We start from the raw sequence: 25,685 nt of genomic DNA, 5'->3' as shown, positions 1-25,685 counted from the left end.
GTTTTCTTTATGTTCTCCATCCATTATTAGCATTTGCCTTTCTTTTCACCTAAAACAATATGTTTATAGAATGCTTTCCTTGTATGCCATTTTGTGATATGAATGCAACATACACAACTTCACACTATCATAAAATCACACATATTATGAAACAAATACGAAAAGATCATAAATTTCTCTACTTTAAAAATGAGAGCAATTGATTGTGTGATATGGTCCTGAATTATGGGCCAACTAAAATAATTATATGAAAAGTGCAAATTATATGATTTCAATTGTATGCCTCATGCTGGGAGAATAATGAGTTTTTTTTTTCTCCGTTGATTATATGCTCATATTTATTTTTTTAGCTATCATTCTATTAAGAGTTTTTTCCTGGTTGCTACTTTCAAAACTTATTCCATAAAAATTTGATTTCCTTTGATGTTCTTTTATGAATTGATGAATAAATTACAGTCAATCAATATATTTGCAAAGATGGTTGTCCTTTTGAGCACATTCATTTCTAACCATTTTCTCTTTATAGAAAATGCAGTAGGCACTCCACAAAGTTGTACCATTTCAATTATTGTATGTGACGATGACTACACCATATGTTAGTAATTTGATTTCCTTTGATGTTCTTTTATGAATTGATCAATATATTACAGTCATTCAATATATTTGCAAAGATAGATGTCCTTTTGAGCACATTCATTTCTAAGCATTTGCTCTTTATAGAAAATGCAGTAGGCACTCCGCAAAGTTGTACCATTTCAATTATTGTATGTGATGATGACTACACCATAGGTTAGTTATTGCTTGTCATATTTGTCATTTGTGGCTACATCACCTATTCTTTAGTCAAAAACTAGGAGTTGAAATTGAAATTGTATCAATGTCCTTTGAATGACCAAAATAATGGTCAACCAACTGGAAAAGAACAACTCAAAACTTGTTAAGTTATGTCCAAGTATGCTAGTCTGCTAGATGCACCAACTGAAAACCATATTACTACAAGCTAATAATTTCTGTACAATGAGAAGGGAGATCCAGCTCCTACCAGTCCCTATATGACATTGTGGTTATTAAAATGAGTGACAATCCATGTACCTCTATAAGGGACTTTGAACATTGCTGTCTCTATCAAATTGAGAATACAATTATTATAAACAGTAATAGACTTGGTACAAAACTTCCATGTTATGAGCTGTATAACTATAAGCCCCCATTATGTTACAACTGCCATAAAGTAATCATCCATCAAATTCCTGCATGGTAGGTGAGCTCCATACATCTTATGCATAAAATGCATATCTCATTCCTCAACAATTCAATGAATCTGAGAAACTCATAATGTACAAGATAACAACAGCAACATTTCTAAGATGGAACTCCAGTAACATATAAACTGGCTGCAAAGACAATATCTCGCTTAATCGCATTGGATGCAATATCCATCTTCTCATACAGGGCTGAATTACCCATTATACGTGCTGCGTTCTTGAACTCCCTACATGTCTCATCAAGGCGAACTATGGTTCGTACTATTGAGCCTTCGGGAACATCAGTAAGTTGACAAATATCGGCAAAAGGTGTACCCTGAACCAGAAAAGAAAGAGCAATCATTCCTTCCACATTAATTACAAGCTGCACAACATAGAAATATATTACAAATTGCCAGACACAAACCTTGGCCCACTCATAAACCACTTCGACAAGGCCAAACTTCAGAGAATCATTCGCATAATCTTCAGGGTTTATTGGAAGCCCAAAACTTGCTTGAAGCTCTCCTAGCCTTACAGCAGTTTTGAACAGCCTACAATCCAAATGATATATAGTCAAATGCCAGATAAGTATTTGATGAAAATTAAATTGCATGAAACAAAAGCAATTTTCATCTAGTATTTAAAAGAACAAATTTAGGTGATTGCTAGATTGCACTTTGGCCGTTCTTAATTTATTGCAGACAGAAGCAAGATGCATTCTACAACCCTAATGAGGTTGTGGTGCTGCATCAACTCTTTTTGTGTGTTTGTGAATTGGATCTCCAAATTGCATTGGGTGCAGCGAATATGGATATATAATCCTGAGGTGCACAACAGTCACAGATTTATATGAGTTTGATCTGATAAGGTCGATACATTGAACAGGCTTTAACCATCTTTACTTTTAGTGATTTTAATTCTCCTCAAGGTCGATACATTGAACAGGCATTTGTACACGAATTCCCAATTTTTCCATCCCTTCTTCAATGACTTCAATGTTAATCTTGCTTGATTGTTACTGAATTTTATTTCATAGTACAAATGCCTTAAACAAAGCAAACAAAGAAGCAACTTAAGACAAAGAGAATGGATTTTGTACCATTCAAATGGTACATCTTCAAGGCAAAACAATAGATCCTAAACATTGATCACTACATCATAGACACCAGTATCATGCCAATAAGACCGCATTTTGACTTTGAGAAGAACTTCATGTTTCTAGTTGATTTGTGGCCACTCAAGATGCAATGTGTTAGATACATAAAAATAAAAGTTAGGAAATAGATAAAATATAACAATAAATACAATAAAGCTAAGTTGGAGAAAAAATCTAGAATAGGGATGTACTAGGCTTGTTTCTATAGGGAAATGCATGTAGTATGGTCTTTGTTACGCACCCAAGTGGGTAACCCCTTGGAGAAAGTTTTTCTCCTCTTTGGTCAGCCAGCCAGCCATCAGCCCTATGATGATCTAAAGATAGCTTTGATTCAGAGCTCTCCACTTATGCTTCGGTCAATACTCTCTCCCATCCAGTGTTATGAATATAAATAATTAATAATTAATAGTTAATAATGATTAGTATACTGAAGATACATGTCTCTAAGGACATGACCGTTCATGAAGGGGCACCTGCCTAGATATACAAGTGGGTCCTCATTTGTAACGATCTCATCTCATATCCCTTGTACTCAAACATTTATATATAAATATTATTAATCCTATGATTGATATTTTCAGACTCCAAATATTGTGAATATATTTGTGTGAACGAATTGTGTTCGTCACATTTGGTATCAAAGCTTTGTTTTTGATCCGGCCTTTGGCCACTCTTATAAGAGCCATTATAATATGGATTTTGGCTGCAGGCACCACTTTATAGAGTTTCTCTAATTACCTTGATCACTTCAGTCTTTAACCACCTTCGGGCCTTATTGCTACAAAATCTAGTAGGCCTTTGAGAGGGAAACCCTACAAGGTATAAACTAGACCTATTAGCAATAATGAGGTAGTGGCCCACTATCACCACAGCCAAAACCCCCTTCTCCTTAAGGACTTTCACCAATGGGAGGAGTCCCAATATGATAGAGATCAGCTACAATAAGTAATCTAGGGTTAAGGAACAAAGTGATTGTTGGAAGAATATTTGTTATTGATGTCAAAGGAATGTCCTGCTCAAGAAGAAAATTACATAGGATTGTACAAAACTTTGAGCCCTTTCCAACAAGCATTTTCATGCCTCCTAATTCCTCGTTAAAGAGAAATGAATTTTGCAAAGAGAAACCAAATTTTGCCTCCCAAGGACAAGTTGGCCTCCTTATTGTCAAGTCAGCCACCTCCCCAACAGACATGTCAATTCGGTGCATGTTTGGACTAGTATAAATAAGAGTCCATTCGACCTCATTTGACCATTCGTCCAAGCAAGAAGATTGGAAGAAAGTTGAAACAAAAAGGAAATTTTGTTCATATCTCATAAACCCTAGGAAAAGAAAAAGGCTTTCGTTTACTGGTTACAGTTCTTGGTTTATGGTTTTCTTGGCAATTCTTTGATCAAGATTTTGGAACAGAACGTTGAAGCAAAACTTGTCCTCTTGTTTGAAGAAACTTGGCCTATTCTCTGCCTGCCATTTGGCCTATGGAAGAGGAAGAAACTCAGCCTAAGGTGACAACAGACCTCGGTCTATAACTAGTGAAGACTCGGCCCTGTCTGAGGAAGTTTTGGCGCCCACTGTGATACTTCAGACTTTTGAAATTTAGCCTAAAATATTTGTTCGGACCTGTGGTTCTTTTGCCTTGTGCTAGATAAGTTTTGAAGCTTGACAAGGACTATTTTCTGAAGTAATTCTGAAGTGACTCAAAGGAAACTTTGGAGCAGACTTAAAAGCAGTCTTTTGGAGGACTTATTAAAGCATTCTTGAGGCCACCTGTAGCAGACTTGAGTTGAGCATTCTCGTGAACTCATAGAGTAACCTATTTGAAGAGATTTTGTAACAGACTTTCAAGATTCTTTGGAGCATCTTCTTGAGGTATTGGAACAGATTTGAACCAGACTTTGAAGATTTCTTGGAATATCTTGGAGATCATTTGTAGCAGCCTTGGAAGCCTTTGTTGAAGCAGCCTTTGGAAGCCTTGTTGAAGCATTCTTGGAGCAGGCTTGAGAAGACCTTGTAGACCTCTTTTGAAGTGTATTTGGAACTGATTTTGGAGACATCTTGCAGAAGTTGATTTTGAAGTCTATTTAGAAAGGTTGAAGCCTAGGAAGATTGGAGTCCTCATTTTGACCAAGTTGGTGCTTGGATTTGTTGAGAGGATTGGAGTCCTCATTTTGACCAAGTTAGTACTTCGATCTATTCAAGAATGAAGCTTTGAAGGAGTCAGAGATTTTGTTGTACAAGTTGGAGCTTGAATTTTTGTAAAAGAGAATTGGAGTCCTCACTATCTTCATCAATAATTTTTTTTTTGTTTTATTTCTTGTGTTCTGGTTTAACATGCGATAAAAATCTTAACTGGCATAATATAACAATTGAAAGAAATATTGATTCACCCTCCTTCTCAGTGTTTCCAACAATTGGTATTAGAGCCAGCTTCTTCAAGATAAACCTAATAGCTGGAAGAAGGATTCTTGAATCACAATGGACAGTAAAGATGCTAAGGTCCCCCAATTTGATGGAACAAATTTTGCCTCCTGGAAGGTCAGAATGGAGTACTTAATGTCTCTTGGAGTCGAATTTTGGCAACCTATCACAGATAGATACAAGATCCCATCTCCTCTTCCAACAAAACTGGACGGGAAGAAAGCATTTATGGAAAATGAAAAGGCCTTGAATTCTATAGCTAGTGGTTTGTCCGATTCAAAATTCACCAAAGTTATGGGTATCAAAATAGCTAAAGAGATGTGGGACAAGCTCATCCATATTTACAAAGGAGATGACAAGGTCAAAAAGGAAAAGCTTCAAACCTATAGAAGACAACTTCAAAGTCTCAATATGAATGATGAAGAAGACATTGCTGCTTATTTTCTTCAAGTAGATGAGGTAGTCAACTGTCTCAAAGGTCTAGGTGAAGATGTCAAAGAAAAGATGATTGCCCAAAAGGTCTTGAGATCTCTTCCGGATCATTTTTGATGCCAAGGTTTGTGCCATATAAAAACTAAAATATTTGGATTCTCTATCAATGGATGAACTTCAAGGAATTCTCACAGCATACAAGATGAGATACTCATAAGGAAGCTGAAATGGCACAAGTTGTCAAGAAGCTAAAGAAAGGATTCAACTCAAAGGTAAGTTACCTCTCATTTGCTTTAGATGTGGTAAAATAGGGCATTATGCATCAAAGTTCCCTTTTAAAGATGACAGTGATGATGGAGATGAACCTAAGAGAAGAACCTTCAAGAGGAAAGGATTGTTGAAATTTCTAAATGTTACCCATTAGAAATCCCTAGTGCATTATCTGGTTTATTTCACCTACTTGTTTATTCATTAACAAGTTATTTATTCATATAAATACTGAAAATAAACACAAATGCAGCCTTAACTCATATACAAATCAACACCTAAAATACTAGACAAACACACAAGGGACACCATTATTTTTGGACAATTGTCCTCGCAAAAACCCAATGCGGGAAAACTGATGCAGCAGTTCTGAGGGTTTTATTATTATGTAGATTTCTTGAGTACAACTAGGGTGCTGAACTGACTCACCCAACAGAAATTGTTACACGACAGTAATACCTCTCCTCAGAAGCAAATATTCAGCTTCTCAGCACTAGTTTGCCCCACGAAAATCCTTCTGGCGCTTCTCCAAGGCTCTGCATTAGCCCTGCTAGCCTCTGCGTAGCTCTGGAACCCCCTGCGTCAGTCTTCTGCCTCTCTGCGTCAGCTCTCTGGCCTTCTGTGTCACCCACGCAAGCCTAGTCTGTAGCTGCCTCTGCGTGGCTCATGCTACCTTTGCGTAGTCTCCTCAGTCGCTGCGCTGACCCTCTGGCACTATCTCTGCCTCTCTGCTATGTACTCACTGCAACTCAGATCACTTGTTCGAATTTTCTCAGCAAACCCCACTCCAGAAAATTGAACTGACTGATCAATCTTGGTGTGTCTCCAACTGACCCTCAAGCTTCCTCTTATACTTTACCTGTTGAGTCTTCAACGACCGAAATTAAGTTTCTAATCAACGACTAAGATTGGATTTGGCTTTATCCATGTCATTTAGAACCTTCTCGTCCAGTTTTATATTAATACCTATTAATATTTTAATTTTCCTAAGTTTAGACTTAGGAACTCCATTAAAAATATTAATTATTTTAATATCTCTCTATCCGGGTTGAATTTCCCCAAACCATTTCTGGGTCTTGGAGATATCATGTGCTTTAGCCTCTCCACTAATTTTCATGGCTAGAGCACATTCGATGCTACCACAAATCAACAAGGATCAAACAAAAAATTTTTCTTCTCCAAACAAGACAGTGATGACTTTGAATCAAAAGAAGAATATGGTGGAAGTAGAGAAGTATTGTTCATGGCCTTCGCAAAAGAAACAGATAGTCCAAAAGAAGAAGAAAGTCTAGAAGAAGTAGAAGGAAATGTGGAGGAACTATTGATTAGTGCCATAGAAGAAAATGAGAGACCTAGAAAGAAGAATGAGAAGTTATCTCAAGAAATCAACTCTCTGAAAAAATGAAGGAAGAAGCTAAAAGAATGGAAGAAATGTTGAACAATAAGCTAAAGGAAAAGGAAGAAATTTGAAAAAAATTGGAAGTTGAAGTTGTATCTCTAAAAGGAGAGTTGGACAAAGCCAACAACAATTTGAAGAGTCCCATACCTTCGATGTCATTCTCATCTCTCAAAGGACACTACATGACAAATCTAGATCTGGCTATACGGGAGAACCTTCCAATTCAAAGGAAGAAACCAATATTCATCACGAAGAAAATCCTGGAAGTTTTGTTGATGTCCTTAAAGGATCTTATCATTCTAACCTTGCAAGAAACAAAGTTCAATTGAACGGCGGTCGCGCAATCTCGCGCGGATTCTTGCACAGTCGATATCAAATGGAGAGCGCACGAGAAAAGTGGTTTTCCTCGGCTACGTATCGGCGGCTAAGGTTAATCGCGCGAACTTGGAACAATACCATTTACGACCTTTTGGGTCCGCAAGAAACCACTTCCCACTTATCAAATACAGCCCACATGCTGTATTTCATTCTTTAAGAAAAAACGCTTAAGGAAAGGTTTTTAGCGTTTAAGCTCAATATTAACACTTAATACTAATTGACTGTGGTTTATGAATAAAGCGTTTAAACAGAGAAAAATACCCGAATAAGTCCTGAACGCCGATACACAGATACAAATGAACTTTTGCACCAGGATTAACACGCAACACCACACTTAATCATTTATTCAACAAAATGTAAATTACAGAGTCTTTGCCCTCTTGGCTCGATTACAACAGTTTTCTGACCTCTGTTCAATCTCAAACCCTATCTCTGTCACACAAACTCTCGCTCACTCACTCTATTCTCAATCATCTAATCTCTATCATTACATTCTTTTTCTCTTTTATGAATCGAATCCTATCCTAACTGCATTGACAACTCAATCCCTATTTTAATCAATCTAACAATCAAATCCCTATTTCCAAGCTCTGAGACACACCTATACTAACAACTTATCTCTTAGTCTAAAAATAATACAATATTCTAATTATTACAATAATGAAGTAAAGATCATTTTTGAGAGGTCCAGCCCTCTCTACTAAAACTGAATTTGAGCACTAGGTCAATGAAATTCATCTCATGTTAGCCACAACACATGAACATACAATCACATTGCTGGTTAAGTCTGGATGCTCCTGCATCAAGTAAATGTGTCTTTTCAATTATTTAATTCAACTTAATTTCGTTTTCCAAGTATTTTCTTTTGCAACTAATGGCTTATGTATGTGTTCAACTTTTAATTGCTTCTTTTGTAGTTACCAAATAGATATTTGCATATATAAGCAAAATTCAAAAACATTCAAACAAGTGAGACATTCAACATTCAACATATGAAGACACCAAATATAAGTGGAAACCCATAAAGGGAGAAAACCACAAATTGTTGGCTGAAGTGATGTGAAAGCATCTCCTAGTCTTTTATTACATCAGATTTTCTATAGGCTCCAACCTACAAGAGGCTACTACTGTGGAGCCCTAATTTGGGAAATTAACTAAGTTTAACCAAAAAATTGATGCTCAGAATTCAGACAATGGTATTTTAAGGCAAAGTTTACCAATTTAATACACAGATACATACCTGGCTTCCACGTTTGAAGTTGATCCCGAGCTGTCATAGTTTCAATTTGGCCCCATTACCAAAATGACCAAATCGCCTCTGCCAAACTAGGCACAACCTCAGTACCTAGTTCTATAATACTTCACAATTGAAGCACTCTGGCCCTCGTGCCCAAAAGATTCAAGAACAATGAAGCTCAATCTTCCTCTGTGGCTCTCTCTTGTAAATTCCTCCTCTGTCTCCCTGCGTAAAGATTCCTCCTCTGTCTCACTGTGTAAAAATTCCTTCCCTGTCTGTGTGTTTCACCTTCTTCTTATACATTTCTATACCATCGTCTCAATTTCCTGCCAAGCCTTCTGTCTCCTTTGCCTTCTAGCACGTGGAGATCTAGCTTAGTCATTTGCCTTTTCCATGGCTCTGAAGAGGTGATTCCCTTTTATAAGGTTGTTGAATAATAATATATATAGATTTTTTTACTCCCTGAATTATTCACAGTTTTAAATTAAACTTTTATAAAGTAACTTAAGGTTTTAATTTAATTTTTTATTTTTTGTAGGAATTTACAGGGTAAGTTCCTCAGACAGAACACCAAAGGACACCGCTCACAAATAGATCACAGATCAATACACCAGTATTCTTGACGTGGTTAAAACCCTCAAAGAGGGAAACAGTCCACGATTTGAGCCAACGCGGCCACTTCAGGCAATTTATTAATAAAAGAATGAAAATTTACATAAGCTTCTCTCATGAACGGTTACCCTACAAATGACCCTCCATGCTCTTTAAATAGAGATCATGGACCAATCGGGTGTCAAGCCACGGATCAAGTGTTGGTAATACCGAGGAGAGAATGAACCGTTAGATTACTTCATGTCTAGAACATATTGTGACTGTCGGATTGCAAGTTACAAATGTATATAGTAAAGAAACACACTTTACCTAACTCTACACTAGACCAAGTTATACTTAACTATTTCCTATGTGTCGGAATATACTAACATCCCCCCTTAAGAACAACTTGGGATAGGATTGAAGGATGTACAAATATGACACAATAGGAGAAGGAAGGAGGCATTAGAGCCTATTCCCCCTTAGTGAGAACTTCCTGAACTCCAACCATAAATCAAAGTTTAGTAAACTTCGCCTCTATGAGAGCCTTTGTAAAGATGTCTGCAACTTGATCATCTGTTGAACAATATTGCACTTCAAGAACATGGTCATGAATGAGCTTTATGATGAAGTGCATGTGTAGTTCAATGTGTTTGCTGCGCTGATGTTGGATTGGATCTTTGCATAATTGAATGGCACTTTGATTATCACACCAAAGTGTAGTCGAATGCTGCTACTGAAAGCCAAACTCTGACAAGATTTGACGAAGCCACAGGGCTTCCTACTAGCTTCTACGGCGCCACGATACTCTGCTTCTGCTGAAGAAAGAGAAATGGCACTTTGTTTCATGCAAGCCCATGTAATAGGTCTAGAACCAAGAGTGAAGACATAACCTGCAGTAGACTTCTGATCATCAGGGTCACCAGCCCAATCATTATCAGTGAAACCAACCAATAGAGGAGATTCTTTTGCACTGTAATGAATCCCAAACTAAACTGTACCTTGTACATAATGAAGTATTCTTTTAGCTACTTTCCAATAACTTTCATGTGGGATTTGCATAAACCAAGCAATAAGGCCAACAACAAAGGAAAGGTCAGGACGAGTATGGGTCAGATACAAAAGTTTTCCTACAAGTTGACAGTATAAGGTAGCATCAACTTTAGGGGAAGTTTTAGTGACTGCAAGTTTGGCTCCAGACTGAAAGGGAGAAGAGGCTGGTTTACAGTCTTCCATGTGAAAGTGGCGTAGAAGATCACAAGCATACTTGGATTGGGAAAAGAAAATACTTTCCTTGGTTTGCAAGACTTGAAGATCAAGAAAATAATGCAAGTGTCCTAAGTTTGTCATTTAAAACTTCTTTTTAAGGCTGGACTTCACATAGTTTATAACGTTGGGATCACTACCAGTAAGGATAAGATCATCAACATAAAGAACAAGAATGATAAGAGACTTGCCCACTTTCTTGGTGTAGACAGTATTGTCAGAATGACACCTAGAAAAGCCAGTATCTAAAAGAAAGCTATCCATTTTGGCATACCAAGCTCGAGGGGCTTCTTGAGATCGTAAAGGGATTTCTTAAGCTGACATACAAGGCTGGAGTTTGTTTGTATAAATCCAGGAGGTTGTTCCATATAGATTTCTTCATGCAAGTCTCCATGCAAAAATGCAGATTTAACATCCATCTGATGGACTTCCCATTTGAAAGAGGCAGCAAGGGAAAGAACAAGGCAGATATAGTTCATTTTGGCAACAGGGGAGAAGGTTTCAGTATAGTCAGTGCCTTCAACTTGTGAAAAGCCCTTAGCAACAAGACGAACTTTGTGTTTATCAACTTTTCCATTTGGTTCATACTTGGTTCTGTAAACCCATTTGCATCTAACAAGTTTTCGTCCCTTTGGAAGAGGAACAAGATCCCATGTACCATTTACCAATAATGAACGCCATTCTTCATTCATAGTTGCATCCCAATCTGGATGGCCTTAAGCTTTTGCAAAGGTGTCAGGATCACAATTCACTGAAGCTTGAGCCACTAAAGAAGAGGCTCTATTGAACTGAGAACGTGTATGTCGTTGATCTGTAGGATCACCTGCAAGAACACTTGTTGCATCCTGAGTAGCACAGACCCATTTTGGAAGCTGAGGAGCTGAAGGAGGATCCTGAGAAGGTGGGGGAGACTGTCATCCTCGCTGTCATCATTTGAAGAAGAAATATTTTCAGAAGTAGAAGGGATAGAGAGAGGTGGCAGATCAGCCAAACTAGGCTCGCAGGCCGATATATTTTTAGCAAACTTTACATCTCTTCTAATGATAATATTTTTGGACTTAAGTGGAATAAGTCTATATCCTTTAACATCTTCAAAATATCCAACAAAAATACATTTTTCACTCTTAGGTTCTAAAGCTTTATGTTTCTCATCTGGAATATGGGCCCATGCTTCACTTCCAAAAACACGAAAGTGACTTACGTCTGGTTTAATTGAGCTCCATGCTTCTTCTGGAGTGATATTCTTTAAAACCTTAATAGGAGTGCGATTTACTATGTAATTTGCACAGTTAATTGCTTCTACCCAAAAATTAAGACTAAGTCCTTTAGGTTGAAGCATGCAATTAGCCATTTCCTTTAAGTTGTGATTCTCCCTTTCAGCTACACCATTTTGTTGTGGAGTATATGGAACAGTATGTTGCATTTGAATTCCATGCTCAGTGCAAAAGTTGATGAATTTGTTGTTAACATATTCTCCGCCATTATCTGATCTTAGCTTAAGAATTTGATGTCCAGATTGTTTCTCAAAAAAGGCCTTGAAGGCCAAGAACATGTTAAATACTTCACTCTTGAGTTTTAAGAAGTATACCCAAGTGCGTCTATAGAAATCGTCAATGAAAATTAAGAAATACTTGTAGCCAGAGAATGAAACAACTAGAAGTGGACCACATAAATCACTATGTACAAGCTGTAAAGGGGTTGAGGCGTGCCAAGAGGCACGTTTTTCAAAACTATCCCGATGATGTTTTCCAAGTACACATCTGGAACAAACACCATCTTTGCAAGATACCATAGGAAGACCTGTCACCATATTTTCTTTATATAGATTTTGAAGGGAGCGATAGTTTAAGTGACCAAATCGCTCATGCCAAAGTTTGCTCACTTCATCATTATGAGCAACAAATACCGAGGGAAGATTTGATGACCCAAAGTTGTTAAACTTATACAACCTTGTAGAATCATCAGCAATGCCAGTAGCTAAAATCTGTTTAGGATCTCTTAGGTCCTTAATTACAACATCGTGAGGTGAAAATTCAATGGTTTTACCTTCACTTGAATGAGTTATCTGATATACAAATAGAAGGTTGCAGGATAAGGTTGGAACACATAATACATCATTAAATTGACCATTGTCTAGATGAACAGATCCAGTCCCTACAACACTAAGAGATTTATCATCACCAACATATATATTTTTGGTGTTACAATCATTTAAAGAAGAAAACATGGCTTTGTTTTTGGCCATGTGATAAGAAGCTCCAGAATCAATGAGCTACTCATGAGAATAAGAAGAAGAAGATACATTCAGTGCATAACCAGATCGAGATACTTGACAACCACATGCAGAAAGTTCTATTCGTGAAGATGAAGTTGAAGTTGAAGAGTGCTCCAAATGGATGTCATGCTTCTTCATTGCTGCTTCCAAGGCTTCCATCTTTTTAAAGAATTTAGATTCTAAGTGGCCATCTCGATTACAAAAGTGGCAATGTCTATCAGTCTTCTTCCCTTTGTTTTTATTTGCCTTATCATTTTGTTGAAATGATTTTTCATTTTGAGTCTGAAATTGCTTAGGACCCTTGTTTGGTTTAGGACCATTCTTTTTAAGATACTACTTTTTAGGGTTCTTTGCATTTGGTTGCTGCTGGGCGGCTCATGCTTTCTCAGAAGAGTTTCCAAGATTAAGAAGACCAAGATGTAAGAGTTTTTCTTGTTCTCTTATTAAAGAATCACAAAAGGCATTAAAAGAGGGGGACTTGTAGTCTTGTCCTTGAGAAATAAATGCTTCTCTAGTAGAATGGAAGGTGGAAACAAACACAGAGTAGGCTGGTCCCAACTTAGTAAGAATGGAATAGATAAGGCTACCATCTTCTTTCTTAACCTTAACACCTTCCAAGAGAAGTCTAAAGGTCTTGAACTTGGACAAAAAATCTTCAATGGAAGAAAAATTATTGGGGTCCAACGTAAGAAACTCATTTTCGAGTTGATGGGCTCGAATCTCATTTTTAATTCCAAAAACTTTAGTAAATTGTTTCATTGCTTCATTAGGGGTATCAAGTTCTGCAATATGGAATCTAAGGTCTAGAGAAATAGACATCCCTATTAACCCACGTGCTTGATCTTGCCTATTTTCCCATTTGGCTGCCTTATTTTCATCTTTAGGTTTAGTTTCTTGGCCTGAGGCTATTCTATAAAGACCTTTACTTCTAAGTAAATCCACAATGTAGGACCACCATTGGAAGTAGTTGGTGCTGTTAAGAATAACTTGGCATGGACTTTCCATTTTAATAGAAACTGAAGTTGTAGATGTTGAAACTAAGTGTTCCAATGGAAAGATCTCAAAAAATTAGGCTAATTAAAAAAAACGGCTCTGAAAACGGCTTCTAGATGAATAAGTTATGGCTTTTTGAAGAAAAGTTGTTGAAGATGTCGACGAAGTACGTGAATGTGTGGAAGTGAATGATAATGTTATATTTAAAAAAAAACCACTGCCTTTCCAAACTTAATCTAATTAGCTCACTTAAAAAAAAAAAATTATGTGACCCACTTTTATAAATAAGTGAAAGTCACTTTTACAATGGTACTTTATGAGCTACCCACTAAATTGTAACTTAAATAAAAGATAAAGAGACTTTAGAATTATAAGTGACTCACATTTTATAATGGGTGAGAACACTTTTACATAAAGTAACTTTAAAACATAACTTATATGTGCTTTTTGAAAAAGTAACTTAACAAAAAGAAAGACTTGAACTCAAGACCTTTATTCTCATAAAGTAACTTTGGACCAAGTGAACTAGTTTAAAAGATTAGTAATTTTTGGAAAAGAGGAAGGGTTTTTTTTTTAGTCACTGAAACTTTGGGGTGCGTGCTTACTTAAAAAAGCTCTTTTTGCCTACAAAACAAAAAACCACACAACCCAACACGGGCATACAAAAAAAAACAAACCTTGTGGCTTGAAGTTAGCTTTTGTCGGAAACTAAATATATTCCTCAATGTTTCTGATCTTCCGAGATCACACTAAGGCGCGACAGAAAAGAGCATATGCATGAGAAAAATCTTTCCTTTCTGTTTTTGATTTGCCCAGATCGCATAGAGTCGTAGGGCAAAGAGCATACACATAAATGAAAGGTATAGATCCGGTAATAAAAAACAAAGAGATAAGTAAAGAGAAATAAATAGAGAGATAAATAGCTAAAACTGCAAATAAAGACTGTATACCTCCAGATCTTAAAAATAATGTAGCTAGGGCTACCGGAAACCTTTTCGCGTGAAACGAAAGAGGTTCTTCACTGGAACAGATGCTCCTAACACAATAGAGCAGTCCTCTCGGCCCGAAAGCAGTCAAAAACAGTAGATCTAGGAAACGACAGTCAGATGCAATTGTACCGACTTCCGATTTGGATCACCAACAGATATGGCCCTCAAATAGCTCCGATACCATGTAGGAATTTACAAGGTAAGTTCCTCAAACAGACCACTAAAGGACATCGCTCACAAATAGATCACAAATCAATACACCAATATTTTTGACGTGGTTAAAACCTTCAAAGAGGGAAACAGTCCACGGCAAGAGCCAATGTAGCCACTTTAGGCAATTTATTAAGAAAAGAATGAAAATTTACATAAGCTTCTCTCATGAACGGTTACCCTACTAATGGCCATCCATGCTCTTTAAATAGAGATCATGGACCAATCGGGTGTTAAGCCACGGATCAAGTGTCGGTAATCACAAGGAGAGAATGAACCACTAGATCACTTCATGTCTAGAATGTATCGTGACCGTTGGATTGTAAGTTACAAATGTACATAGTAAAGAAACACACTTTACCTAACTCTACACTAGACCAAGTTATACTTAACTATTTCCTATGTGTTGGAATATCCTAACATTTTTTTAATTTACACTTTTATTAATTTTAAAAATAACTCTTATTTTATAGTTTAATTTAATTTTATACTTTTATTAAAATATTTTAATTTAATTGTTATTTATTTATATTTAATTTCATAAATTTAATTAATTTAGTTCACAATCTTGTATATTGACTTTATTATTAAACAATGTATTAATTATATATTATCACTGGTATACATATTAAGTATCTCGCTCGACATATTCATCATACTTCGGTGAGTTTAGGTATTTACTTCACAAATCAATTAATTACCCTATACTTAGACGTGCAATATTGATTAGTAGGTATACCAGGGCAGTACATGGGTTGCATGTATATGTAGCTATCATATGCATGTCTCGTATGCATGCTAATATTCACATTCTGTTTGTAATTGTAGGTGGGTCATTATAGCTACATAAATTCTTTTGCAAGTTTCAACTTGCAAGGAAGCTCCAACTCCCACAAATTTTCTGCAGGCTACAACCCACAGGACGCTCCTACCTCAACAAGCTCCAAGTTATTTTTTATGAAGCTACAACTTGAAAGGAGACTACAATCCATTGATTGATTTACAAATCAAATTCGCTGGTTACTCGACCTTTGTCTCTATTCCACTGCTTATCCTCTCTGCTTCTCTTCTTCAAGTCTGCTCTCCTACCACTACTCTTTATCTTGCTCTTTTTTCCTTGTTAGGCTTGTTCAAGAGCTCTCTCATACAAATTTTCAATTTAGGGAACTTAATTCTCATTCAACAGTGCATCTTTTATAAACATGGCTCTTTGACTATTTGCATTCTATGTAGGGATTTGAAATGAGGTGATGCAAGAGCATCTGACGCCCCCTTAATCAAAAGAGGAATCCAAAGCGAAGAACGAGAGGACATGGACCATCGGAGCAAAACCAGGAAAATTTGTTTAAAACAGAGCTAATTAGATGGACTTAATTAAATGTAATTTGCCATATGTATTCATATGTATGCATATAGAGAGATTAGTTGAGAGATTTGAGGAAAGGATATGATCGGATCCTTCACAGTGATCCGATCCAATGTTTCCTTATATATATATATATATGATGATGATGATGAACCTGCATGTTCAGATAGTGGAGAGACGAGACAGAGAAGCCGAGAGTAATCAAAATGTAGTCGAGAGGGAACTTGTTTCTAAGGCTGAAATGCCTTAGTCTGTATTCCATATTGTATAGTGAATAGATTATGTGTTCTGTGGATTTCCACGTGTTTGTGTATTATGTCCTTTCAGTTTTGTTGTATATATATCTACGTGGATGGCTTAAATCCCATTTGTAAGTCTGTTGATCGACCATCGATCACTGTAGGATCAATGGCGATCCAATGATGTCAGTTATATGAATGTCGTGTGTTAACAGAGTATGGTAGAAACCGATGTTTTAACACAGAATCCATCGATAAGCAGAAGATCAACGACGGAGGCGACAAAGAACGAGAACCATCAATTGTATAGATCGATGGTGATCGCATGGTAGAGATGTGAGGGCGTTAATTCGCGAAGAAGTAGTTTCGCAATAGTGGAAGTGGTATTTCGGGCGGAAGAAATGCCGTAAGCGGTATTTTCCAATTGGCTCCGATTCCATTTAGTGGTGGACACGTAGCAACGAGGAGAGAGGAAACCATTTTTCGGGTGGTTAATCCTCGTGCTTGTTGTCTACTTGAAATCCTTGTGAACTGTCGGAACTTGCACAAGGTAGATCGATGGTGGAGGATTGTCATGCAAGTTGATTTGATCGGCTAAGCGACAACCGTTGGATTGAGCGCCAGATCAATGGTTAAGATTTAATAGCAAATTGCATTTGACAGAGGTCAAGGGACGACGAAGATGGAATTGCGATACACCGATGGACTGATTAAGCGATGCGCTGATAGCCGTTGGATCGGAGAAAGAAATGGACGGTGGAGATTGAGGCCGATAAAGTTCGGGTGATCGGCGATCGGGGAATGCGAAGGACAGTGCAACGGAAAGGCGATGGACTAAGAGTGGACCCGGCTATTTATAGATGTGGGCTTATAGATTTTGAAGTCTGGCCATGCTTTCGAATGTGGGTTCTTCCCGTGTATCCCGTGTATCCTGATAGTTGAAGTCTCGGGTTTTTAATGCAAAGAGCGATTAAAAACTTCTGATAATGAAATGGGCTCATAACCCATTGGTCCCAGACTGGAAGCGAAATTGGTGTACTCCAATTTCGCACCCCATCATTTGGTATCAGAGTAGGGAAAGGGAAGAAGATTTCCCGCGAGAAGGAGGAAGAGTTTGCAAGCAGAAGGAGAAGAGGTACAGTTGTCGAAGTATGGTGAGTTTATGGTCTTTACTGTTGTGCAAATAGAGGCAGCAGAAGGTGAGAAGACTTGCAGCAAGCTAGAGCAAGGAGTGCTCAATTGGTTTTAGTGGAGAGAACCAGAAGGATCCCAAAAGACTAAGCTCAGGAGAAAGCTTGGTGAGGTATCGTGTAGCAGAGGAAGACTATTATTGCAGAGGTTTGGTTGCAGCTCACAGAAGATCATAAAGGCAATTCCACAAGGAAGTGGGTAGAATTGCTAAGGGTAAGGAGAAGCATATGACCAGGAGGTCATAAATTTTTGTGCGTAGGGAGTCTAATGCAGGAGCATCTAACCCCCCCTTAATCAAAAGAGGAATCCAAAGCGGAGAACGAGAGGATGTGGACTATTCGAGCAAAACTGGGAAAATCTGTTTAAAACAGAGCTAATTAGATGGACTTAATTAAATGTAATTTGCCATATGTATGCATATAGAGAGATTAGTTGAGAGATTTGAGGAAAGGATATGATTGGATTCTTCACAGTGATCCGATCCAATGTTTCCTTATATATATATATATATGATAAACCTGCATGTTCAGATAGTGGAGAGACGAGACAGAGAACAAATAGAATTTGTGTAAGCCGAGAGTAATCAAAATGTAGTCGAGAGGGAACTTGTTTCTAAGGCTGAAATGCCTTAGTCTATATTCCATATTGTATAGTGAATAGATTATGTGTTCTGTGGATTTCTGCGTGTCTGTGTATTATGTCCTTTCAGTTCTGTTGTATATATATCTGCGTGGATGGCTTAAATCCCATTTGTAAGTGTGTTGATCGACCATCGATCACTGTAGGATCAATGACGATCCAACGATGTTAGTTATATGAATGTCGTGTGTTAACAGAGCATGGCAGAAACCGGTGTTTTAACACAGAATCCATCAATAAGCAGAAGATAAATAGCGGAGGCGACAAAGATCAATCATATAGATCGACGGTCATCGCATGGCAAAGATATGAGGGCGCTAATTCACGAAGAAGTGGTTTCGCAACAGTGGAAGTGGTATTTCGGGCGGAAGAAATGCCATAAGCGGTATTTTCCGATTGGCTCCGATTCCATTCAGCGGCAGGCACGTAGCAGTGAGGAGGAGAGAGGAAACCGTTTTTCAGGCAGTTAATCCTCGTGCTTGTTGTCTACTCCAAATCCTTGTGAATCGTCGGATCTTGCATGAGGTAGATCAATGGTGGAGGATTGTCATGCAAGTTGATTTGATCAGCTAAGCGACAATCATTGGATCGAGCGCCAGATCAACAGTCAAGATTAAATTGCAAATCGCATTAGACAGAGGCCAAGGGACGACGAAGATGGAATTGCGATACGCCGATGGACCGATTAAGCGATGTGCCGATAGCTGTTGGATCGGAGAAAGAAATGGACAGTGGAGATTGAGGCCGATAGAGTTCGGGTGATCGACGATCGGGGAATGCGAAGGATAGTGCAGTGGAAAGGCGATGGACCGAGAGTGGACCCGACGATAATTGTAGACGCAGGCTTATAGATTTTGAAGTCCGGCCCAAGGGTTCAAGCGGAGTTTTCCTTTGTTTATGTGTTTCCTCTGTATTGCGTCAAAATGGTGTGGTCCCGATTTTTAACGAAAAATCGATTAAGTTGGGTTCTTCCGGTTTAAAGGCTTATGGCCTAAGTGAATGAATAACGCTTCTGATAGGTTTGTGGGCTATAACCCACAAGCCTCAGGATCGAAAAATGTAAATGAAAGGGATTTTGCCTTACCCCCAAAATCTCCTTTCATTATGAGGAGTTGTCTCTTGGTATTCCAGGACTATTTGCATCTCACCTCTTCAATTTCAACTAAGTCTCCAATTAGGAAAAATTTGCTTTGTACTGATTTTAACCAAAGAATCATGGTCAAGGATTCATTATTGCATAAGTCAAGGCTCAGATAGCCAAACTTGTTGTAATGCAAACTAGTTGAGCTGAAAATGCATTACTATCTAAGTAACCTAACACGGGGATTCAGGATTTGTAGGATACAGGGATTCGAGTGTCGGATTCGGACAAGTTGACCCCTCGGAACAGGACACATTAGGATTCGTTATATATTATTTTATTAATATATATATATATATATATATATTTTAAATTATACATTTCTTACACAAATTCTCAATAATGATACAAATTCATTGATTTCAAACATAGATCTTCATCTAGATGTAAGTTTTACTGTTTACAAAGTAAGTTAGTAACATTATAGAATGCATAGTACATAGAAAATTCAAATACGTGTCACATAAATGATAAATCAATGAATCATAAATTCTAAATTCATAAATGATAAATCATAATACATATTCAATTCATCAATGATCCAATAGGAGAAAGACAAGAAAGTAAGATAAAGACACTGACAGTTGCAGTTTTCTCATTAAGTCATCAAAATCAAAATGTGTTACATAGGTAGTGCAAAGCCAATGGCAAATAGAAATAAAAATACAAAACAACTACAGGTATACAAGCCTCAAGGCAGTGGGTAGCCCATGAATCATGAGTCATCATTAGAATCATCATCACTATCCTCATCATCATGGTCACCACTACTCTCCTTTGCATCCTCCTCCTCCCCTGTATCCATAGTCGCCTCTGCATCTGCAGGTGTGGAGGATGACCCTTCTACAATATCACCGTCATCAAATCTAATAGGCTCTAGCATTGGATCATTGAGATCCATGTTGGCCAATGCCAACTCAACACTGTTGTCTAGACCCATATCATCAGGAAAGACATCCCACATCTTTGTCTTTCCCTTCAACCACTATTCCCTCTGCCTGTAAATAAGATGAAGGTTGGTGTGCACATACACCATTTTCTCTAGCCTGGACTGCTCAAGCCTGCTCTTCTTAACACTATACAAATTCCCATATATGCTCCAATTCCTCTCACAACAAGAGGATGAAGTCACCTGAGAAAGGAGCCTCATGGCTAACTGTTGAAGAGGAGGGCTTGTTGCCCCATGATTTACCCACCAAGAATAGGGCTTCTTAGCCCCCTTGTCTCTAATCACATCATATCCTACAAATCGACCAGTGCCATTGGAAAACTCTGTAAAGGCATCCTCCACCTCATCAAGCAATGCTCTATCTTGAAAGACCCTCCTGAATGCATCTTTCCTCCCCTGTGAGATTTCACCATCCATGTGAGGACGGAATCTGCGGGAAGGTCCACCATTCAGCCACTCATAGCTGTAGTATTTTGGGTTCAATGAGTGAGCAAACAATGTAAAGGTGTGCAATTCTTATCCCATTTGCTGACAAAAATATCTTGTATAGTACCACAGAAGGCCTCTGGTGATGTCTCATACTCGGGGCACTCACTCTGTAGAATAATGCTCCTCACAGACTCAATCATGCAATCCCATCCTCATAAACCTCTCCTAGGATGGGTTTGTCTATATCTGCAAATCGAAGCAAAGAAATGATAGGGTCCATGATCTAAATAACTAGATCTACCCTCTCCCACCAAGCATAATCTAGCACTGTGTCCTTCAATCTTTTAGAGGCTAGTTGATCTGTCTTTCTCCAAAAAGACCAAAACTCAGAAATAACCATGGCCCCAAGAGCGATCTTGACCTCCCTCAACCTCTTCAACATGATGAATAAAGAGGCAAACCGTGTATCAGCAATCTTCAACAATGATAAATTGCTGTACTCCTTGTAGATTGTGAGGGCACTTGTATGATTTTGCACAAAGTTACGGATATGTCGTGCATCCTCAATAATGTTACCAATCCAAAGCACATCAGAAGCAATGGATTTCAGTGCTAAGTTCAATGAATGGAAAATGCAAGGTGTCCAAAACACTTGTGGATATTTAGCTTCCACAATCATGCCAACAACCTTGCAAACAGGTGCATTATCTGTAATGATTTGCACATAAGAATCAACACCTACATCTTAAATAACTTTAATAAATTGTGCATCCTTGTATTCTCCAACTGTATCCACTGCTTTCAAGAAAACTGGACCATTCAAGGAAGACACCATGAAGTTGAAGAGTGGGTGTCGTGCTGGATCTGTCCATCCATCAGAAACAATGCTGACCCCAGATGTTGGCCATGATGCTTGAATAGGATCAAGCATTTTTTGCACCTCTTTTTTTGCCTTCGTCAACAATGTGGTTCTAAGATTCTCTGAACTAGGAGGCACATACCATGATGGAGACCCGTGAGTTAGAGCTCGGCACATCTCAATAAATAAAGGTGATTGTGCAACATTAAAGGATATGAAGTTTTGATAGAAAAAAAAGCAATGGTGAGATCAAGCTCTTCTCGTTTCTTTTTTTGAAAAATCTTGTCCACTGGACCAAGTGAAATTGCCTTTCTTTTTGTTGCTTGTCCCCCAATAGAACTCTTAAATGGAAATTTGGTGTTGCCTTTCCTAAAGAATGGAAGGGGGTCATCATTCTTGGTTTTTCTTGATTTTGAAGCCACATTTGGGATACCAACAGTGAAGTCTTTTTCCATTTCTTTCCTCTTTTGTAAAAGAATTTATGTACAAGCTCCAACTCCACAACCTGGTAAAGCCAACAAATAGCCTTTCACACGAAAATATGTGCTTGTGAAAGTATTGCGGCAAAAGTTGCATCTCCAATGCACATTGCCTCCTCCCTTCCCCTTACTTCTTGGCCCATCCTTTCTTGTGACATATTTCCACAAGGGATATTTCTCAATGTTACCTTTAGGAGGAAGTCTTCCCTCAACATTACTTGCAGCAGATTCTGATGATATTGGGGAAGGAGGGGCAGCTCCATTGGGGACATTCTTCCCCTTCCTTTACCCCCTACCTGCTACCCTTGATTAAGCCAGGAACACTTACAAAAAAAAAAACAAAATATGCACAAATTTGTAAAAGAAATGCATATACAAACTGTTGTAATACAAATGCAAAAAAATAGAGAGAAAATGCACTTACCTGTTGCTTGAATCTCCTTGAAAATGCTCCAAACCCTTGGCTTCTTGCTCTAAACTTCTAACAGCAAATCCACAACTCACTTCTTGCAAAAGGAATGAAACAAAATGGTGAAGAAAATTAGAAATTGCGCCCTTTTATTGGCCCGCAAGTTCCTTTTCCCCAGATTCAAATCCAATTTTTGTGACACGATGTGTTCGAACGGGACACGATCCGGATTCGATCGTGTCCCATTCGGACACGCCGTGTCACAAAAATCAGACTCAAATTAGGGCGAATCGAATCCGATTCACAGGATTCAGACACTTGGCAAAAAATCAACGAATCCGGTTTCTGAGATTACTATCTAGGGTACTAGATGACCAACATTATAACACAGATCCTGAGAGCAACAAGAGCGTTACTATTATAAAGAGGCCAAAATATAAACTATTTTGTACAATTGATTCAATCACAACAATGTGTTCTTTAGCCTTTGTTCTTTGGTTCTTCAGACTTTGTTCATTGGTTCTTAAGTGTCATGTCTTCATTTTGTTTGAAATAACCATCAAGATAATCATCAATGGACAGACATCAAAGCCTTCTCTTCAACCTTTCCTTTCACAAAACTTTGATCAGTCTTTGCAAATCAAGCAATCAACACAATGAACCTTGAGCGATCCCCCTCATCAACATACAACATCAAGCAACCTCATCAACATGACAAATCCATCAACATACAACATCAAGCAACCTCATCAACATGACAAATCCATCAACATACAACATCAAGCATGAGAAATCTCATCAACATGAATATGATCATTTGACATCAATGGAAACGCTGCCAACACTCCAACCTTGTATGAGGACTCCCATCCTCTTAGATTTGCTTCAAAAGTTGCTATAAGAAGACTTCAAGGTCTCCTTCAAGCAAGGCTACATAGTCAGCTCCACATCTCTTGATGTCTGCTCAATAGTGTCACCAAATTCTATCTTAAATGAACTTTCAAGATTTCTCCAACATATGCTCAAGAATACTTCCAAGAGAACTCCTTCAATTGGTCTACAATATATTCTTTAGTTTTGCTACAAAGGAAGATTATAGGATCTATTCAAGATCTGCTCAACTGGTGCAACTATTTAGAGGGTTTTATTATTATGCAGTTTCAGGATACAACCTGGGTGTTAGAAATGGCTCACCCAACAGAGAATGCTCTCGACAGTAGTACCTCTCAGTCGGAGACAGATATTCTAGCTAAATCACCAAATGAATGATCCCACAACAACAATGCAACTTCTCTTGCTTTGTGTCACTCTGATAGGGACTGTGTCACCCTATCCAGCTCTCCAGCTCTCAGTTTGTCCCACGAAATTCTCCCAGTGCTGCCTCTAGGCCCTGCGTCAACCTCTCTAGGTTCTGCGTCAACTTTTGGAGCCTCTACGTCAGCCCCTAGACCCTTTACGTCTCACACGCTGGCCCTCTCTGGCTTTGCGCAAAACCTGGCTGCCTCTGCGTAGCCTCTAGCTAGCTCTGCGTCAACCTCTCACGACTCTGCGCTGATCCCCTTGGTACTAACTCTGCCTCTCTGCTATGTATTCATTGCTTCTTAGCTACAACTCAGATCACTCACTTGATTTCCTCAGCAAACCCTGCCCCAGAAATCGAATTCTTGATCTCTCTTGGTGTATTCTCCAACTGACCCTCAAGCCTCCTCTTATACTTTTCCCGTTGCTCCATCAATGACCGAGAGTAAATCTCTAATCAATGAATAAGATTAGATTTGGCTTGATCCATGACTTTTGGACCCTTCTAACTCAGTTTTATATTAATACCCATTAATATTTTATTTTCCCTAAGTTTAGACTTAAGAACTCCATTAAAAATATTAATTATTTTAATGTCTCCCAAATCGGTTAGAATCTGCCCAAACCATTTTTGGGTTTTGGAGATCTCATGCGCTAATTTTAGGCTCTCCACCAATTTTCATGGCTAGAGCACATCCGATGCTACCCCAAATCAACAATTTTGTTTGTAATTTGACCAGCGTTGACTTTCTAGTTAGCGCTGTAGTTGACTGCTGATTTTGACAGGATTATTTTGACTGTGTATTGGGCAAGTGAATTCGATCTATGTACTCTCTCTGTGCTGAACTATTGAATAATAATAAGAAGATTTGATCAAAGGGTCCTCACATTAGGGTTTTTCCTTGGCACCCGCCAAATCTTGTGTCCTCTTGTCTTGGCTTGTCTTCTACACATGTTTTATGTTCTATTTGCATTTACTGTCAATGTGATTAAGTTAATGTGATTGCTACTGGAAATAAATGGAAATTCTTATTGGGCCAATATGTAACATTGAAGTAAATTGTGCTAAAGCATATTACATACCATTGTTATCTAAAATTAACGGAAGGTAACACACCTAGTGAAGCTTTGCATGGGTGTTAGATTTCACTGTAACAGACTTGATGGAAAATATGGAAGAATAGGTCTAAATCGGAAGATATGATCATGAGAGCTCATTCAAACAACATCATCACGCCCGAACGAGTGTCTCTAGAAGTTGTTACATTGAAGGGACAACAAGTGATGTAACTCTACTTACCAAACATTAGTGAAAATGACTCATTTTTAAGATCCATATGGTTATGAACCTTGAAAATGGAATGGGTTTACATTGAACAAAACTAAGGTTTTGGTGGTAAGAAATCAATTGGCAAAAAATCACATGGTCATTGAAATACTCAAAGAGAACTTAACAACCCAAGGTAATCATATGAAGCAACAAGTAGATCAACATAAGTTGGAAAGAGAATTTGAAGGAGATTGGGTGTTTTTAAGATTTCAATAATGCAAATAGCTACATCTTAAACAACAAGGAAAGAACAAATTTGCTTCCAAATTATATGGCTTGTACAAAATTAACAAAAAGATCATCCAAGTAGCATATGGTTTGGAATTAGATGAATGTATACATATATACATTTACAAAATGTGATTTTATTATAATTAATCAAATTACTTTCTTTTTTTGTGGAAAAAAGAAACATATGGTTTAGAATTGCCAAGTAAATGTTAGTTTTTGTAGCATTGAATGTGTTCTAGCCACGAAATTTGGTGGAGAGGCTAGAATG

General features: G+C 38.0%; 1 protein-coding gene across 1 annotated transcript in view; it reads right to left on the bottom strand.

Moving 5' to 3' along the window:
* Nucleotides 1-966: 966 nt before the first annotated feature.
* Nucleotides 967-25,685, bottom strand: part of LOC149146917 (RNA helicase, ATP-dependent, SK12/DOB1 protein) — a 565,347-nt gene continuing 540,628 nt past the window's right edge. The window contains exons 23-24 of the mRNA XM_089440900.1: nucleotides 1,672-1,798; nucleotides 967-1,581 (exon numbers count right to left, since the gene is read on the bottom strand). Of these exons, the coding sequence (XP_089297026.1) occupies nucleotides 1,363-1,581; nucleotides 1,672-1,798 (346 nt within the window). The 3' untranslated portion in view covers nucleotides 967-1,362. The remainder of the gene's footprint in view (nucleotides 1,582-1,671; nucleotides 1,799-25,685) is intronic.

The sequence above is a fragment of the Pinus tabuliformis genome, chromosome 9 (genome assembly GCF_031772625.1).
Source record: "Pinus tabuliformis cultivar Carrire ecotype Pingquan chromosome 9, CPIR1, whole genome shotgun sequence".
Classification (NCBI taxonomy): Eukaryota; Viridiplantae; Streptophyta; class Pinopsida; order Pinales; family Pinaceae; genus Pinus; species Pinus tabuliformis.
The sequence above is the reverse complement of the archived record's forward strand: the minus strand, read 5'-3'. Positions and strand labels throughout refer to the sequence as shown.